Source organism: Nerophis lumbriciformis, linkage group LG11, assembly GCF_033978685.3.
Source record: "Nerophis lumbriciformis linkage group LG11, RoL_Nlum_v2.1, whole genome shotgun sequence".
In the NCBI taxonomy this organism is placed as follows: Eukaryota; Metazoa; Chordata; class Actinopteri; order Syngnathiformes; family Syngnathidae; genus Nerophis; species Nerophis lumbriciformis.
The window spans coordinates 35,378,328-35,397,582 of NC_084558.2; the positions used below are offsets into that span (position 1 = coordinate 35,378,328).

The following is a 19,255-nucleotide window of genomic DNA, read 5'->3' on the forward strand; positions in this document are numbered from 1 at the left end:
GACACTCATTTTCATTTTAAACTTAGATCTATGTCGCTATACAAGCTGTACACTGACTACTGTAAAGTGTATCCAGGTTTACTCTCTGCAACCTTTGTGAAAGTGATTGCTGAAATGTAAAAGGCGTTCACACTGGCAGCATCTGACATCAAACTCACAGGATGCATACAATTGTATTAGAGCAATACAATGACCTGAGCTGAAATATAATCTGCTTAAACAGCTTCAAATCATTTCCAAGTCATTTTTAAGTAACATTTAAACAGAACACAGTGCATAAATTCACTATGATGTTCATTATTACAAATTTATCTCATTCATACATGTCAAACGTCCCGTTTTTGCAGTGAAATCCTGTTCTTTTGTCCATTTTCTTCTCCGGGTTTTGTTCTCCATGAAAAAAAAAATCCTCACCAGTATCGACGCTACTATAGCGATTGTGTTCGTTTTACTCAAGCATCACTCGACATCACTCGGGGCTACAAGCACTCGTGACAGAAGCCTCAGAGTTACATGAGTCATTCAAAAAAACAATGCGAGAGAGATAGATGCACATGAAGAAGACAGGGAGATATTTCTGCCAAAAATCTTAATTTTGTGAAAATATCCTGACAAAGACTTATCTTTGCCTATTAGTGTTGTCCCAATACCAATATTTTGGTACCGGTACCAAAATATTTTGGTACTTTTCGGTACTTTTCTAAATAAAGGGGACCACAAAAAATGGCATTATTGGCTTTATTTGAACAAAAAATCTTACGGTACATTAAACATATGTTTCTTATTGCAAGTTTGTCCTTAAATAAAACAGTGAACATACAAGACAACTTGTTTTTTAATAGGAAGTAAACAAACATCCATCCATCCATGTTCTACCGCTTGTGAAGGCTCCTAATTTAGCTGCGGAAGTATGCCGTAACATGTTGTGTCATTTATCATTTTATTATTTTGTCAAAATTATTAAGGACAAGTGTACCCCAAAAGGGACAAGCGGTAGAAAATGGATGGATGGATGGATGGGTAGAAAATGAATTCTTAATCTACTTGTTCATTTACTGTTAATATCTGCTTATTTTCTGTTTTAACATGTTCTATCTACACTTCTGTTAAAATGTAATAATCACTTATTTTTCTGTTGTTAGATACTTTACATTAGTTTTGGATGATACCACAAATTTGAGTATCAATCCGATACCAAGTAGTTACAGGATCATACTTTGGTCATATTCAAAGTCCTCATGTGTCCAGGGCAGGGGTCGGCAACCCGCAGCTCCGGAGCCGCATGCGTATCTTTGATCACTCTGATGCGGCTCAGCTGCATACTTGCCGACCCCCCCGATTTTCCCGGGAGACTTCCGGATTTCAGTGCCTCTCGCAGAAAACTACCGGGTTTAATATTCTCAGATTTTCACCCGTACAATAGTAATAAGGGCGTGCCATGATGGTACAGCATTTAACACCCTTTATAATTTGTTTTAACAGCGTGCCAGCCCAGCCTCTTGTTGTATGCATCTTCTGCTTGCACACGTATGTGACAGCAAGGCATACTTGGTCAACAGCCACACAGGTTACACTGACGGTGGTCATATAAAGCAACTTTAACACTCTTACTAATAATGCGCCACACTTTGAACCAAAACCAAACAAGAATGACAAACACATTTCGAGAGAACATCTGCACCTTAACACAACATAAACACAACAGAACAAATACCCAGAATCCCATGCAGCCTTGACTCTTCCGGGCTACATTATACACCCCTGCTACCACCAAACCCCGCCCCCACCCCAACCCTGCTCCCTCACACATCAACCCCCCGCCCCCCCCGTGCGTCGGTTGAGGTGGGCGGGGTTTGGTAGCGGGAGTGTATAATGTAGCCCAGTAGAGTTAGGGCTGCATAGGATTCTGGGTATTTGTTCTGTTGTGTTTATGTTGTGTTACGGTGCAGATGTTCTCCCGAAATGTGTTTGTCATTCTTGTTTGGTGTGGGTTCACAGTGTGGCGCATTATTAGTAAGAGTGTTAAAGTTTTTTATACCGCCACCGTCAGTGTAACCTGTATGGTTATTGACTAAGTATGCCTTGCTGTCACTTACGTGAGCAAGCAGAAGCCAATACAACGTGTGGCCGGGCTGGCACGCTGGTCGTGGTGGGCGCTAAATGCTGTACCATCACGGCACGTTCGAGAGAATAGTTGCCTTGAAATTAGTAGACTGCCGGAGAATTCAGGAGGTTTAACATCTACGACGCTGCCAAGCGCCATTCATATAAAACTCGCGGGCCGCACTAACATTCAATTTTCATATTAAGGTGCGGGCTGCTTGTCTGAGACCCTTGGTTAATACATAGCACAAAGCAAAAAAAACAACTTTGTATGCAGCGTTATTACATTTTAAATGTCAAAAGATTTTTGTGGCTCCCATTGTTTTCTTTAATTTGTGAAACTGGTCAAAATGGCTCTTTGACTGGTAAAGGTTGCTGACCCCTGGTCCAGGGACATATTTCCTGAGTATATAAACATAATATAAATTTCAAAAAAATTTAAGAAGAAATATCGATGTAATCATAATAGTATCGACTAGATACGCTCCAGTAGATGTAGATCCACCAATGTCGTTTGTTTATATTGTAGCGCCCCGGAAGAGTTGGTGCTGCAGGGAATTCTGGGAATTTGTTCTGTAGTGTTTATGTTGTGTTGCGGTGCAAATATTCTCCCAAAATGTGTTTGTCATTGTTGTTTAGTGTGGTTTCACTCTATGGCACATGTTTATGACAGTGTTGGCATTGTTCATACGGCTACCCTTAGTGTGACATGTTTGGCTGTTGATTAAGTATGCTCTTCATTCACCTGTGATCAATGTGTTCAAAGTTTCAAAGTCAAGGTGGTAGCATAAATGGATGATGATTGGACATATTGAAATCCTGTTTTGACATTGTCACCTATAGACAAGTTTCAACTCATCTTTTATCATGACTTCCATGTGCTGCGGTGTGAAGTGAAGCATGTATAGCTGTCACGCGGCCTTCAGGGCTGATATTTGAAATAATAGTACTTGATTTGTCTCCATAGAGACATTGATTAGTGATATTGAAGTAGTTACAACACTGCTGACTGTGGACAGACATTAGCCGCTAGCCAGCTAACCATGTCTTAAAGCACCTCTTTTACCATGAATTAATTAACGTAGACCCCGACTTAAACAAGTTGAAAAACGTATTCGGGTGTTACCATTTAGTGGTCAATTGGACGGAATATGTACTGTACTGTGCAATCTACTAATAAAAGTTTCAATCAATCAATCAATTCTGCATGACACGACGGGTGGGGGACCGGTACTCTTTACTGGTGGTATAGTACTGAATATGATTCATTAGTATTGTGGTACCATACTAATAGTGGTATACAGTACAACCCTAATAGCTATATAACGGCGGGCAGCTTTTCATTAAGATCGAAGGAGGAATGACGTTAGCCAGCTTGAAAAATGCCTTAACTATAAGCGCCTTGAAACAGTCCAAAATTGGGTTTTTATTTTCATTTACGCAATATAACATAACTGTTTTTTGTCACTAGGAAACCTTAAATCATATATTTTCTATCATACCAACAACTAGTCTCATGTCAAAGTGAATGGCACACTGGTTAGTGACACTGTTATGATTCCAGCTTTATTAATTAAATGGCCATTTTTGATGAACATGAAAACCCCTCATTTTTACCCATTTTCCCGGGACATTTCTCATATTTTTAAATGCAGATGTTTACATGTATGAACATAACAGCTTTTAAAACGCTTAAATTGTTTTTGTTTGGTTTCTTGCCAAGTTTTTAGGCATTAAACGCATAACGTTATTTCCTAATTTCCCACCGTATTCACGGTAAGCCAAGTGCTTTGTTCAATTTCCTGGTCTCCTCCAATTTTCTTTCTATCTTTGTGAGGAACTTCACCATCTTTCCTCCTGTCAGCTCTGTCGTGTACATCAGTGTTCCTGTAGCCGCTACTTTTTTCCAATGCTTTGTATCCTGCGGCTTGTAAAACGGTGTGGCTAATTTATGGATTTTTCTTCACTATCAGCCATAATGTTTTGTATTCAACAAATAGTGGTCATATTATGCCAACAGAGACACTACAAAGATATTTTTTGTGCTATGGCCCATCTTTTGGACAAGTTAGCTCACTGCAGGCTCTGCGGGTTGACAGTGTACTTCCAGTTTTGTGCCGGAAAAAGGATTTTTCATTCATCACTCCAAGCAACGTTTGTAAGTTTTCCAATTTCCATCCATCCATTTCCTACCGCTTATCCCTTTCGGGGTCGCGGGGGGTGCTGGAGCCTATCTCAGCTACAATCTGGCGAAAGGCGGGGTACACCCTGGACAAGTCGCCACCTCCTCGCAATTTAACTAAAGCATTGTTTACTTAATGAACCGTTCCATGTGTGATGTCTGTAGGAGTGTTTTTCTGCATATTTGTACGTGCTTTCGTAATGTAATCAAGCTAACATCGTTAGCATAAACAAATATGCCAACAGTGTTTGTGTTATATTATTAACTTAAAATAGCATTATTGTTGTATTGTTTCAGTTTCGTAAATTCATCAAAACGCCACCGAGGACTTTTTGAGTCTGTTTAGCTAGTTGGAGACATAACTTCCGCAGCTAGTGGGTCCATGCTGATGTCCTGTGTTTTGTTTGAGCACCCCTTTTACTGCCGGTCTGTTTGGAAACAATTAGGGTATGTAAATGTTTATTTACATACCTTAAATGTGTGATAACATCAGGGGAATATGCCTGTTTATATTGAAAATACATGTTTTTAGATAAATTAGGAGTGTTTATGTTCATGGAGGCAGGGGCTTGGGTTTTAAAAGGAGAGACGTTTCAGGCTTTTAGGTCATTCTCCACAGGTTACAAAGTAGGTAAAGTAGCTGTGGCTTTTTAATCAGTGTATGGTTTAGTCATTGAATTTTCCTATTCAAATTTTGATTTAAAACACAAAAAATACAATTAAAAAACAAAGTGTTCTCTTTTTGATACAACACCACATTGTTTTCCCTAAAAGCCACTCTCGTCTTTAAATAACTTCTGGTTCCAGTGTCGGAATCTAAAAAAAACCTGGTTTTGGTCAGTTTTTTTTCCATTTCTGCTGACTGGTGATTTTCATTTTTGTTATGTGAAATACAAAATTAAAATCATTTATTAATATGTTTTATGTCTAGCTAATACTGTTCAACATGAAAAACAAACACTTTGATTTTCAATATTTTTTGGGTTTCAAAATGAAATTCAATTGAACAATTTTTTGTTTGTTTTTCTATTCCCTTTCATGAAACAAAAATATCAATGACCAAAACACACACTGACACTTTTTGGATTGTCGATTGTTGTTTCGGTGTTTACTGGACCTTGATGGACCAGCTAGTATAAATAGAACTCAGTTGCTGACTGCTTTTATTGTCTGTTGTAAATCTGCTTTTGATATTGTGTTTTTTCCCATTTCGTTTTTTATCCATTTTTGATGTTTTTGCACTGCTGTTTTACTGTTGTTGCACTGTGGTCTTTGCACAATCAATACCACCTGAGCACTCCAACATAACTCTGCCTAATGGGGACTAGAACCCTGTCACACCAGCAGACTGCATTACGCAATATGTCATGAAATCTGTCCAATCTAGTCTTCACTTTATACATGTGTTCTTTACTGCACCGTCTTTTTGTCCCACGACAAAAATACCAGTGTTTGCATTAAGCGAACCGCACCACAGTATGTTTTTTAAAAGATTTTGGGTCAGCACCAGAGCACGGAACGGGGAGCCTAAGAGTGCATCGTCCCTCATTTAGAGCCAGTCAGATAAATACAAGCGGTAAAGATGCCACAAAGCAGCAAATAGGAATGCTCACTTGAGGAACGTGTGCTTCTCTCGCCATCACCGCCACGGCTGCCAGCTCTTGATTTCCCTGCAGAGCAATGCAGCATTCCAAAGTACCGCATACGTCTTGAGTGTGTGCATCCCCACCTGTGGAGAGCTGCAGAAAGCTTCTCCTTCCCTCTCGCTGTCTGTCCCTTTTTCTCTCTCTGCTGGACACCCACCGTTTATTGATTTTGAACCAATTACCCTTTTTTTCCCAATTCCTCCTTTGTATACATGTCTTTTTTTTTCCATATGCTTGCAGGCAAACCAGAGTCCTACGTGGAATATTTCAGCTTGAACAGAAGCACGGCCGAGCTCCTGCTGCTGAAGCCCATCGACAGGGAACTGTACCGAAAATTCGATCTGGTTGTGAAGGTCAGACACTGTGGAGGTTTAACTCCATTTTCTGCCCTACATGCTTCAAATGAAAAAGCCCCGCACCTCCACTCAGCAGTCCAAATGTTGCACTGACATCTTCAAGACTATTTGTTAAAGTCCCCCCACGAGATAGAGCAACTTCATTCATGTTTTTTTTTTGTATCCACCAGATGACCAGTGGGATACATTGTAGCTGTCTCTAACTCATTGTTAAACAGTGGCAACATTTTAAAGCGGGGGTGCACAAAGTTGTTCCACTGACAAATCAAAGGATGCGGGGGCCATTTTGGTAGTTTTCACTTTTAAAACCAGTACAATATATAGAAATTAGACTTAGACTTCCTTTTTATTGTCATTCAAATTTGAACTTTACAGTACAGATAAGAACGAAATTTCGTTGTATTAGCTCATGGTATTGCAGAATAAAAGAGCAATAAGGTGCAGATATAAATAAATAGATTACTGTACAGATAAATATATTGCACTTTTGCATATGCATCCACGTTTATGGATGTATGTTATATTATATTTATATTCCAGCGAGTTAATCCATTTTTGGGGGGAAATGCAATTTCGGCAGAAATTTTGTGTGAAGGCTGAAAAGCTAAAGCCAAACTGAGTTAGCACGCTAGCCAAATGTGCTAACAAACAACTAGCATGCTAACAGTACTACGCTAACAATAACATGCTTACAGGTAGCATTTGTAAATACCAAAATATATGTAACTGAGGTGTAAACCTGTTAAATTAGCTAAAAAAAAAAAAAAAAAAAGCTAGCATGCTAACATTAGCAAAAAAAAAGCTAGCATGCTAACATTAGCATGCTAGTTTTTTGTGTGTGTGTGTTTTATGTACAACATTTTTTGGTAAAAATTGTATATTTTAACACTTAAGTTTCCCAGGAGACACTTTGCTTGCTTACAGGAAGTTGCTCTTTGTGTTGTCCAGTGAGTGTTTGTTGCGCTGTGAATTTTGTCTGCAGTAGTTAGTGTTCTTTCCAGTGGGGACTAAAGATTGCCATAAAGTATTTAACTACTACCCGCCCTAGGTGCGTCGGCCGCAATTACACTGAACTAATGCTAACTGTTACATGCATCAAGTACCAAAATATATTACTCTGAGGTGTGTACCTGAACATATGAAGTATAAACAATAAAACATTAAATATTAAGAGTATGTGAACCACCCCTACCTTGTTTATGTCCCTAATGACCTAAAGTTTTGTCATCCAAAATATTGGGCAGCTAAAATGTGTCAAACATGTCAAAGTGTGGAGAGCTTTTGCATATTACCCATCATGCCTTATAATGGATTTGGAATGGGTCTAATTTTAAAATTGCGTGTGGTGCGTAGATATTTTTTATAATAAACAAATAATCCAGTTGGCAAGTTTTTTTTTTGTACCTCATATATTACCTTTCTCTTTTGTTTTTGGTTAATCAGACCATGGATGGGAAAGGCTGTCTGAATGCTACCCATATATTGATTTTGAGCATGGTGCATGGTCAGTGACTAACCGTGCTGAACTACTTCTTCAAACATTTGTACATCTTCAAAGATTCAAATTTATTGACCACAATTACTATCCGTGAGACGTTCCGCAGGTCGGATTGTTCACGCTGGCGGGTCGTAGTTTGGGGACCCACTTTAACTAACCCAAGTTAGTTAAAGTGTGGATATTATTGCAGTTGACAGTTAGCATTAACAGATGTGTTTACACATAGGAAATTGCACCAGAAAAGCATACATCTACAGTATGTATGAAGTATTGAACAAGATATTGATACACAACTTTATGTATGTAGTACTCACATCATAAAACTTGATAACAATTCTAGTTTGTCCCAAAGCTACTCTTTCAAATTGCCCTTTAAACCTGTTGCTTCTACCAGCAGCTATAGAGAACCTGGGCTATGGCAGGCCTTAAGGCCTGTAAAATTGATTCTAAAAATTGTATATTTTAACACTGTTAAGTTTACCAGGAGACACTTTGCTTGCTTACAGGAAGTTGCTCTTTGTGTTGTCCAGTGAGTGTTTGTTGCGCTGTAAATATTGTCTGCAGTAGTTAGTGTTCTTTCCTGTGGGATTCAAGATTGCCATAAAGTATTTAACTACTAGCCGCCCAAGGTGCGTGGGCCGCAATTACACTAAACTTTGCAGTTAAAGGGGAACTGCACTTTTTTATTTATTTTGTTTATCCTTCACATCCCTTTCGGGGTCGCGGGGGGCACTGGAGCCTATCTCAGCTGCTTTCGGGCGGAAGGCGGGGTACACCCTGGACAAGTCGCCACCCCATCACAGGGCCAACACAGATAGACAGACAACATTCGCTCTTCTCCACCTATAAAGCCCTCTAAAACATCCAAAAGCCTCCATGAAGGTTTTATATACACACTGTAAGTATATACAGTATGTAATGAAGTAACGGGCACATTCATAGTAACATGTAATATTTACTTATTTTGCTTATCCTAAGCACACGGCAGGCTATTAATTTCACAGACGCATCACAACGTTCACTTTTCCTTTTAACAACAAACACTAAGCACCATGCAGCGGTATTGCTTAGTTCTGAAGAAGTTATACAAATTACAAACGTTACAAAATAAACACTTACTGTATCAAGTCTGCTCTCACTAGATTGACGACTGATGGGATGTTCATATCATCCCATTTAGATGAAGAATTCATCTCAATCCTCAAGAAGGGTTAAAAAAAAAAAAGTGCCGCAATCGAGCGTCTTTTCGTGTCTTTTTCGCCATTTCCTGGTATAAATTAAATGGCAAAGTTGACCACCTTCTCGGTTTGTGGCCACATCCTTCTACTATCCAGGTAAGAGGCGCGATGTATAATCTAGAAATACTTTTCACCAGCTAAGAGGCGACGCAGCAGCTGACCGGCTCAATATGTCAATATAGCAGCATAAGCAAGTTAGCTCTCTGTTATCACGCTGCTAAAAAACTGTTTGTCTGCGTTAGTGATTATAATAACAATATTGCTAATACTTGGTTAATGTTTTGATTTGATTTGATTTTTATTAAGGATCCCCATTAGCGGGTTGCCTCAACAACCCACTAGTCTTCCTGGGGTCCACAATTCAATAAAATTACAAATAAAAGCATATAATTATAACTACACAATACAGAAAAAAATAAAAAATAAAAGCATCAATAAGAAAACAAACAATTTACAGTCACAGAATAATAATTACCATATAAATATATCAATATAAAACCAAACAATTCATCAACGAGCAAACTAATTTAAAGACTCAGATAAAATATTACTCTCTTTTTAAAAGCCTGTTTACTTTCAATGCTGATGAGAATTCGAGGCAGTTTATTCCAGAGCGATAAAGATCTATAAATAAAAGATTTCCGCAAAGCATCCTTCCTGGGACGAGGGAGTACAAAATGCCCCTCACTGGACGCCCTGGTATTGTGATTATGTATAGTGCTACTGTGAACTATTTGGGCCATGAGATATGCAGGTTACAAGATGTAAATAGAGTATTGTTGGCAGTTTTTTGGAGGGTTTTTTTTAGAAGGATTTATGGGGGTAATTATGTACTCCCATTAGCTGCATTGTTAGCCACCTCATACTTAATTTACGAGTTAGAATGCATAAAAAAAGAAAAATGTGTTCTTTTCTTACACAGAGATTGTGAATAATGGGCAAAAATACCCCCCCAAAAAGTGCAGCTCCCCTTTAGGTAGAGGCCCACAAAATATGTGACACCCCTGATTTAGGTGTATCTTTGTTGTAGGTACAATTGCATAACTGTCACTGTAGTAACAGACTGCTGGAAAGAGAAGACAGCCTAAAAATAATCAACTGGCACGGCATCATACTACAGTAACTGAATAAATCTTCTCTAAGTAGCTGATATCCTCCTAATGCAGATGTTATAAATATGCATTTTCGTCATGTATAATATATGTTGCTATAACCGACATTATAGATGTTTTGTGGTGCTACTTTTGAGTCCGATTACCATGCACGATGTACTCAAAGATGGCTATGAGATGTTAATTATGCATGTTGTCTCCAATTGCTAACTAACGTATGCTGCCAGACTGCCGTTCTTTATTTCATGTGTTAGCGGTCACACAGCAGGATGTATGGCTGGAATAAGGATGAAAGAACATGTGCAGGAACAAAGCATTTTCTACCGCTTGTCCGTCCCGGGGGGTGCTGGAGCCAATCCCAGCTGCACCCAGGCGGAAGGCAGGTTACACCCTGGACAAGTCGCCACCTCATCGCAGGGCCAACACAAATAGACAGACAACATTCACACTCGCACTCACACACTAGGGCCAATTTAGCGTTGCCAATCAACCTATCCCCAAGTGCATGTGTTTGGAGGTGGGAGGAAGCCGGAGTACCCGGAGGGATGATAATAAGTCATTTTTGTGTGCAGGCTGAGCAGGACAATGGACACCCGCTGCCGGCTTTCGCCAGCCTCCAAATTGATGTGTTGGACGAGAACAACCAGGCGCCGTACTTCCTGGAGAGCCACTATCACGGCTTTGTTTTGGAGGGCTCGCCAGTGGGAACCACAATAGCGAGCAACACCAGCCTGTCGGAACCTTTGGCCATTGTTGCCCTGGATAACGACGTGGAGGAAGTGAGTTTAAGTAACAGTTAATGGTCTAGAACAGTGGTTCTTAACCTCGGTTCGATCGAACCCTAGGGGTTCGGTGAGTCGGCCTCAGGGGTTCAGCGGAGCACACCCGGCTAATCGTGTAAATAAAAACTTCTCCCTATCGAGGTATTATGGATACCCCCAAACAATGTTCCCTCTAGTTTTCATTATGCGTGACCAAACGTAAAAACTCCTTGAGCATTCAGTGGAGCATTCAGTGACGCACATGTGAGCGACGTCAGACGTGCACATGCACTGTGGCCACACCTGCAGCACACCTGTCCCAAACCTGACTAAATAACAAGTTAAATGTTTTATTATTATAATCAAATGACAGCAGTCATTTCCATGAGATTATTTTCTAATATAAGTGTTTTGGCCAACTTACAATGACAATAACAAAAAATATTGTTTTTCATGAGCTGTGTCTTAGTATTTTATGTCTGGGTGGGGGTCCTGCTTTGGAAATAATTTGTACCCCTTTCAGATAACGCATTTAGTTCCCACTAAAACATTCACATGTTGCACAATGAGATGTAAACATGGGATCATGTGTACATTCCTGTAACTTTCTGTTTGTAAAATATATCTTTATTAGTATTTCTTTAATATAATAACATAATTTCATGATTATTATTTATAAATTAAGATTAAATTAAGAAAAAAACATTTTATTTTTCACTAGAGAAGGGTTCGGTGAATGCACATATGAAACTGGTGGGGTTCGGTACCTCCAACAAGGTTAAGAACCACTGATCTAGAACTCATCAGTAGGGAGGTTATGAATGTTTCAAGTAGTGAGAGCCACAAGGATCATGGATGCTTTGTTGTTCACAACAAGGAAATTATATCTTCTGAAGAAACATTGCTGCTGAAATTAAACTTGGTTATACTTTAGAGAAGTCAGTGCTGAGCTTGAAATTAAAATTGTTTCCTTCAATTAACCATAGCTCTCCCAGTGCTGGTAGCAGCACTGATCCAGCCATGACGTCATCGCCACCAATTTTCGTGTTTAGAAATAATGGTTCTGTGCTGTGTAACTTATCGGTCATGCTAGACCGACAGTTGTGGTCAAAGGTTTACATACACTTGTGAAGAACATAATGTCTTGGCTGTCTAGAGTTTCCAATAATTTCTACAACTCTTATTTTTTGTGGTAGAGTGATTGGAGCACATACTTGTTGGTCACAAAAAAACTTTCATGAATTTGGTTCTTTTATGAATTTATTATGGCTCTACTGAAAATGTGACCAAATCTGCTGGGTCAAAAGTATACATACAGCAATGTTAATATTTAATACAATACCACAGAACTTTCCTCCAGAAGGTCTTATCTTTGTCCATATGATGTCAGATGAAACAAAAATGTAGCTGTTTGGCTACAATACCTAGCAATAAGTTTGGAGGAGAAAAGGTGAGGCCTTTAGTCCCAGGAACACCATGCCTAGCGTCTGTCATGTCTGTTGATCATGTTTTGTTTAGTTATGTTTTGCTTGGTTTTTGGACATTTTTTAGTTACTGTTTTCACTCCCTTGCTTTGTCACCATAGCAACCATTAGTTTCACCTGGTTCACGTCCTCATGTCACGCACCTGTCTCACGTTTTCACATTTTGAGTCACGCACCTGCTGTCACTATTATTTAAGCTTCCAGTTGCCAGGCTGTCTTTCTAGCGACATCACTCTTCTTCATGCCATGTTTACGGTTTCATGCTTAGTTCACGCTGCTCGTTTCATAGTCCATGCTGCCCTGTTTACGTCATCGCAATTAAGTTTTGTTTATTAATGCCACAGTTACTGTTTTTGTTTCATTGTTCATAGTTTCTGCCTTTGTGCAAGTTTTGTTTCATTAGCCAAGTTTTTGTACTTCCGCCTTGTGCGCGCCTTTGGTTCTTTTTGTTAGTGTAAAAATAAAAGATGTCATTACCTTCACGCCATGTCCGGTCCAAGTTCACTTGCATCTCGGGAAAACAACCACTCCATAGTCCACGTCCTGACACCGTCAAGCATGGTGGTGGTAGTATTATGCTCTGGGCCTGTTTTGCTGCCAATGGAACTGGTGCTTTACAGAGAGTAAATGGGACAATGAAAAAGGAGGATTACTTCCAAATTCTTCAGGACAACCTAAAATTATTAGCCCCGAGGTTGGGTCTTGGGTGCAGTTGGGTGTTCCAACAGGACAATGACCCCAAACACACGTTAAAAGTGGTAAATTAATGGCTAAATCAGGCTAGAATTAAGGTTCTACAATGGCCTTCCCAAAATCCTGACTTAAATGTGTGGACAATGCTGAAAAAACAAGTCCATGTCAGAAAACCAACAAATTTAACTGAACTGCACCAATTTTGTCAAGAGGAGTGGTCAAAAATTCAACCAGAAGCTTGTGGATGGCTATCAAAAGCGCCTTATTGCAGTGAAACTTGCCATGGGACATGTAAGCAAATATTAACATTGCTGTTTGTATACTTTTGACCCAGCAGATTAGGTCACATTTTCAGTAGACCCATAATAAATTCATAAAAGAACCAAACTTCATGATTTTTTTTGTGACCAACAATTATGTGCTTCAATCACTCTATCGCAAAAAAAATAAGAGTTGTAGAAATGATTGGAAACTCAAGACAGCCATGACATTATGTTCTTTATAAGCTTATGTACACTTTTGACCTTGACTGTTTATTGCTCCACAAGCTGTACACTGACTGTTCTAAAGTACAGTGATAGCTCAACTTGCGAGTATTTTGAGATTCGATGTCCCCTGTTTTCTTTATGCTTGAGTTACGAGCCTCCCTACCGCTAGTTGCTGGTTGCAACTTCCGCCCTGAAATATCCGGCCTTATTCGCGTGCAATGGCTTACAGCCGCAGATATAAGACATAACTTTGTTTTCCAACCATCAAAAAGTAGAACGTGATTGCAAAGGACAGTGCTGAGAAGAAGCGAACGATGGTCATTCAATTAAGGAAATAAATCATTCAAACATGACCCGCCGTGTCACTGACTTGGCAAGTCAATGGGAGTGTAGCACTGCTAGTCTTCTTTGCCCCATGCTGAAGCAGGAGCCAGCTGTTGTGCCAGCCAAGAACGTTGAATAATATCTAAAGGACGGACGTTTATCCCTGGAAATATGGAGAAGCAGCTCAAAGGACATATCGCAGTATAAATGACCAGCGTTTAGAGTGAGGGTGAACTGCAGAGGCAACAATCCAACAACTATGGTGACTCCAACTTCACTGCAGCAGCTCCCCCAGCTAAATGCTGTACATTATTAGCACATTACGTCCTTAAACTACTGAAGTTGGTAGTGCAGTCTATTGTTTTTAATACCAATATTTCTGTAAAAGTGATTATTTTATGAAGGCATGTTACATGTTAAAATTCTCCTGTTTTGAGAGATTAAGCACAGATTATATCGATTTTAATTTATTTCACTCTGCGACGTTGATAGAATAAAAAACAAATGATTATATTTTTGCAGTGATCCGGATTATTTTTACTATTTTTGACCTTCCGTTTACATTACCAGGCTCAACTTCTCTCTGTGTGTATGACAGAGACAGAGACAGAGACAAAGAGAATACATGACGAGAGGTTTCACTGCGATGCAAAGAGTTTGGAAGCAATAGATAAACAAAACAAACACGTCATGCCATTTTCATTCATCCTTTGATTAATTACCTCCACCAGGAGGTTTTGTATTTGCTGGGATTTTTCTATCGGTCAGTTAATTACCGTATTTTTCGGACTATAAGTCGCTCCGGAGTATAAATCGCACCGGCCGAAAATGCATAATAAAGAAGGAGAAAAACATATACAGGTAAAAGCCAGTAAATTAGAATATTTTGAAAAACTTGATTTATTTCAGTAATTGCATTCAAAAGGTGTAACTTGTACATTATATTTATTCATTGCACACAGACTGATGCATTCAAATGTTTATTTCATTTAATTTTGATGATTTGAAGTGGCAACAAATGAAAATCCAAAATTCCGTGTGTCACAAAATTAGAATATTACTTAAGGCTAATACAAAAAAGGGATTTTTAGAAATGTTGGCCAACTGAAAAGTATGAAAATGAAAAATATGAGCATGTACAATACTCAATACATGGTTGGAGCTCCTTTTGCCTCAATTACTGCGTTAATGCGGCGTGGCATGGAGTCGATGAGTTTCTGGCACTGCTCAGGTGTTATGAGAGCCCAGGTTGCTCTGATAGTGGCCTTCAACTCTTCTGCGTTTTTGGGTCTGGCATTCTGCATCTTCCTTTTCACAATACCCCACAGATTTTCTATTGGGCTAAGGTCAGGGGAGTTGGCGGGCCAATTTAGAACAGAAATACCATGGTCCGTAAACCAGGCACGGGTAGATTTTGCGCTGTGTGCAGGCGCCAAGTCCTGTTGGAACTTGAAATCTCTATCTCCATAGAGCAGGTCAGCAGCAGGAAGCATGAAGTGCTCTAAAACTTGCTGGTAGACGGCTGCGTTGACCCTGGATCTCAGGAAACAGAGTGGACCGACACCAGCAGATGACATGGCACCCCAAACCATCACCCAACCATGCAAATTTTGCATTTCCTTTGGAAATCGAGGTCCCAGAGTCTGGAGGAAGACAGGAGAGGCACAGGATCCACGTTGCCTGAAGTCTAGTGTAAAGTTTCCACCATCAGTGATGGTTTGGGGTGCCATGTCATCTGCTGGTGTCGGTCCACTCTGTTTCCTGAGATCCAGGGTCAACGCAGCCGTCTACCAGCAAGTTTTAGAGCACTTCATGCTTCCTGCTGCTGACCTGCTCTATGGAGATGGAGATTTCAAGTTCCAACAGGACTTGGCGCCTGCACACAGCGCAAAATCTACCCGTGCCTGGTTTACGGACCATGGTATTTCTGTTCTAAATTGGCCCGCCAACTCCCCTGACCTTAGCCCCATAGAAAATCTGTGGGGTATTGTGAAAAGGAAGATGCAGAATGCCAGACCCAAAAACGCAGAAGAGTTGAAGGCCACTATCAGAGCAACCTGGGCTCTCATAACACCTGAGCAGTGCCAGAAACTCATCGACTCCATGCCACGCCGCATTAACGCAGTAATTGAGGCAAAAGGAGCTCCAACCACGTATTGAGTATTGTACATGCTCATATTTTTCATTTTCATATTTTTCAGTTGGCCAACATTTCTAAAAATCCCTTTTTTGTATTAGCCTTAAGTAATATTCTAATTTTGTGACACACGGAATTTTGGATTTTCATTTGTTGCCACTTCAAATCATCAAAATTAAATGAAATAAACATTTGAATGCATCAGTCTGTGTGCAATGAATAAATATAATGTACAAGTTACACCTTTTGAATGCAATTACTGAAATAAATCAAGTTTTTCAAAATATTCTAATTTACTGGCTTTTACCTGTATAAGTCGCACTGGAGTATAAGTCGCATTTTTTGGGGAAATTTATTTGATAAAACCCAACACCAAGAATAGACATTTGAAAGGCAATTTAAAATAAATAAAGAATAGTGAACAACAGGTTGAATAAGTGTACGTTATATGAGGCATAAATAACCAACTGAGAACGTGCCTGGTATGTTAACGTAACATATTATGGTAAGAGTCATTCAAATAACTATAACATATAGAACATGCTATACGTTTACCAAACAATCTGTCACTCCTAATCGCTAAATCCCATGAAATCTTATACGTCTAGTCTCTTACGTGAATGAGCTAAATAATATTATTTGATATTTTACGGTAATGTGTTAATAATTTCACTCATAAGTCGCTCCTGAGTATAAGTCGCACCCCCGGCCAAACTATGAAAAAAACTGCGACTTATAGTCCGAAAAATACGGTAGTTGGCAACATAGCGCAAAAATTCTTCAAGATATCTTGATTGAACTTTTAGGAAATGTCCTAAATGGGAGAAGGCACAAGTGATTAGATTTTATGGGTTATCCGGATCACCGTTTGGATTGAGGATTCTTTATAAAGGATTCCTTACTTTTGGGAGAACAGGGCCTGGCGGAGTGCTTTTCTATTTTATATTGCAACAGTCACTGCAATTTTGTGTATGAAAGTGCTGAAACAACTGCGGTTGACTTGAACCCCATGCATACTAAAACACCCCAGCATTTTACACTTAAAGACAACTGTAACATACAGTAGCATGTGTGGTTGCATATCATTTCAGTTCCTTATGTAAACAAATTTTTAGTGTACAGCAGTGCAGGGATATTCAACTAAGCTGATTTGGGGGCCGCATTTCCAGAAAGCTAAGGACCGCAGGACTTCTCCCGTCACTGTTTTGTGTATTACCGTGTTTTTCGGAGTATAAGTCGCACCGGAGTATAAGTCGCACCGGCCGAAAATGCATAATAAAGAAGGAAAAAAAACACGTATAAGTGGCATTTTTTGGGGAAATGTATTTGATAAAATCCAACACCAAGAATAGACATTTGAAAGCCTGAATAAGTGTACGTTATGAGGCATAAATAACCAACTGAGAACGTGCCTGGTATGTTAAAATAACATCTTACGGTAAGAGTCATTCAAATAACTATAACATATAGAACATGCTATACGTTTACCAAACAATCTGTCACTCCTAATCGCTAAATCCCATGAAATCTTCTTCCTCGGTGTCGCTTCTAAACAACTCTGCCAACTCCAAAGGTAGACAATGCGCCGCTTCCTCTTCTATCGGTACGTCGCTTACGTCAGAGTCATCGTCAGTTGCAGTTCCAATTATTCCAGCCTTTCTGAATCCGAACAGGATGGTTTCGGTTGTCACTGAAACCCATGCTTTGTCGATCCATTCAATGACATCCAGAAAACTTGCATGGCGCATTCTCCCGGTACGGAAGTAGTAGCAGGTAGCATCTTTTTTTTCACAATGCACATCTGCCAAGACCCACAATGCACTTCTGCCATGACCCACAATGCACTTCTGCCGTGACCCGCCCCCCGCCAAATTGTTATTGGTTAACGTGTGTGTATGACGATTGCTGACATTCGCCTAGTCTTACGTGAATGAGATAAATAATATTATTTGATATTTTACGGTAATGTGTTAATAATTTCACACATAAGTCGCTCCAAACTATGAAAAAAAACTGCGACTTATAATCTGAAAAATACGGTACTTAGACTTAAACAACCTCTGCAGTGGAAATTAGATTTTTGTTTGTCTATTTTGTCACCGTCGCTAAAATCTGAAAGAAAAAATAACAGGTGTGGTATGCAGTTTTTAAAGACATACTGCCAAAAATCTAATCAAAAGGTGTGAATGAATGATGGGTTCTACATGTAAAGCGACTTTGGGTACTTAGAAAAGCGCTATATAAATCCCAGGTATTATTATTGTTATTATTAAAAGTAAGACAGCGCCATAGTGTTTTTAGGAATTTGTTGAAAATGTGTTATTTGAAATGAACTCGCGGGCCAGTCTGGTGGTATTCCTGGACCGGATTTAGCCCGCGGGCCGCTAGTTCAAGAGCCATGTGGTAGTGTGTCACAAAGTCACCCGCTGTGCATGATTTGTTACGTTTATTCCCCTTATAGGTGACAGCCAATGAGATGCCTGTAGGTACCATTTGAGTTCATTCCCTCTTTCCTCTGAGTGCTCCTGTAGTCTTGCTTTATTGATTTTATTGTCTAAAAATAATAGAGCGGCGCACTACAGTATAATATCCAAGCAGCAGGGGTAGCTATACAATATATTTCAATACTTGTTTTTAATTCTGCTTTTGTGTCTTGCTTGCAGTGTTGATGACCCTATTTAATTTCCCTCTCATCCCCCATAGAATGAAAATGCACTTCTCATTATTAGCAATGTGCCTCCACAGAGCTTAGTTTGCTTAAGACTGTAGCCGCCGCCTCTAACACATACAAGCTTTTGGGCCCTCCCGTTAGAGTAGTGGATGGCCTTTGTGTGCATAATCTGTTCGTGGTCACTGATATATGTTGAATTATTTTTAAATATTGCTCACCCATGGCATCCCCCCCAACACTATGCTAAGCAGCAGCAATGATACCGCCCATCAGTTTTATGTGTGGGTGTGTGTGTTGTTTATTTATGGCTCAATATCCACTATAACTGGCTACATCGACAATATTATTACACACATACACACACACACGTACACCTCAATGTAGTGCTGAACCGGCGTTATCTGCAATGACAACACACACACACACACACACACACACACACAAAAAGCTGCCATTGGAGGATTTTGATGTCAGGGATTCCAGGACAAAACCATTCTCCCGGCTACTTCATGCATGGAAGCGCACATTATTTCTTATTTCCGCATGAACTTGAACTATATAT

At 39.6% G+C, this 19,255-nt stretch overlaps 1 protein-coding gene across 6 annotated transcripts in view; it reads left to right on the forward strand.

Moving 5' to 3' along the window:
- The window catches only part of LOC133610462 (protocadherin-15-like), a 345,402-nt gene that overhangs the window by 123,587 nt on the left and 202,560 nt on the right, over nucleotides 1–19,255 (forward strand). For all 6 annotated transcript variants that reach the window (XR_009815878.1, XR_009815880.1, XR_009815879.1 and 3 more), the window contains 2 exons: nucleotides 6,172–6,284; nucleotides 10,708–10,914. Coding sequence is in view for 3 of the 6 variants with exons in the window: in XM_061966744.2 (XP_061822728.1) it covers nucleotides 6,172–6,284; nucleotides 10,708–10,914 (320 nt within the window). In the remaining 3 variants the exon portion in view is untranslated. The remainder of the gene's footprint in view (nucleotides 1–6,171; nucleotides 6,285–10,707; nucleotides 10,915–19,255) is intronic.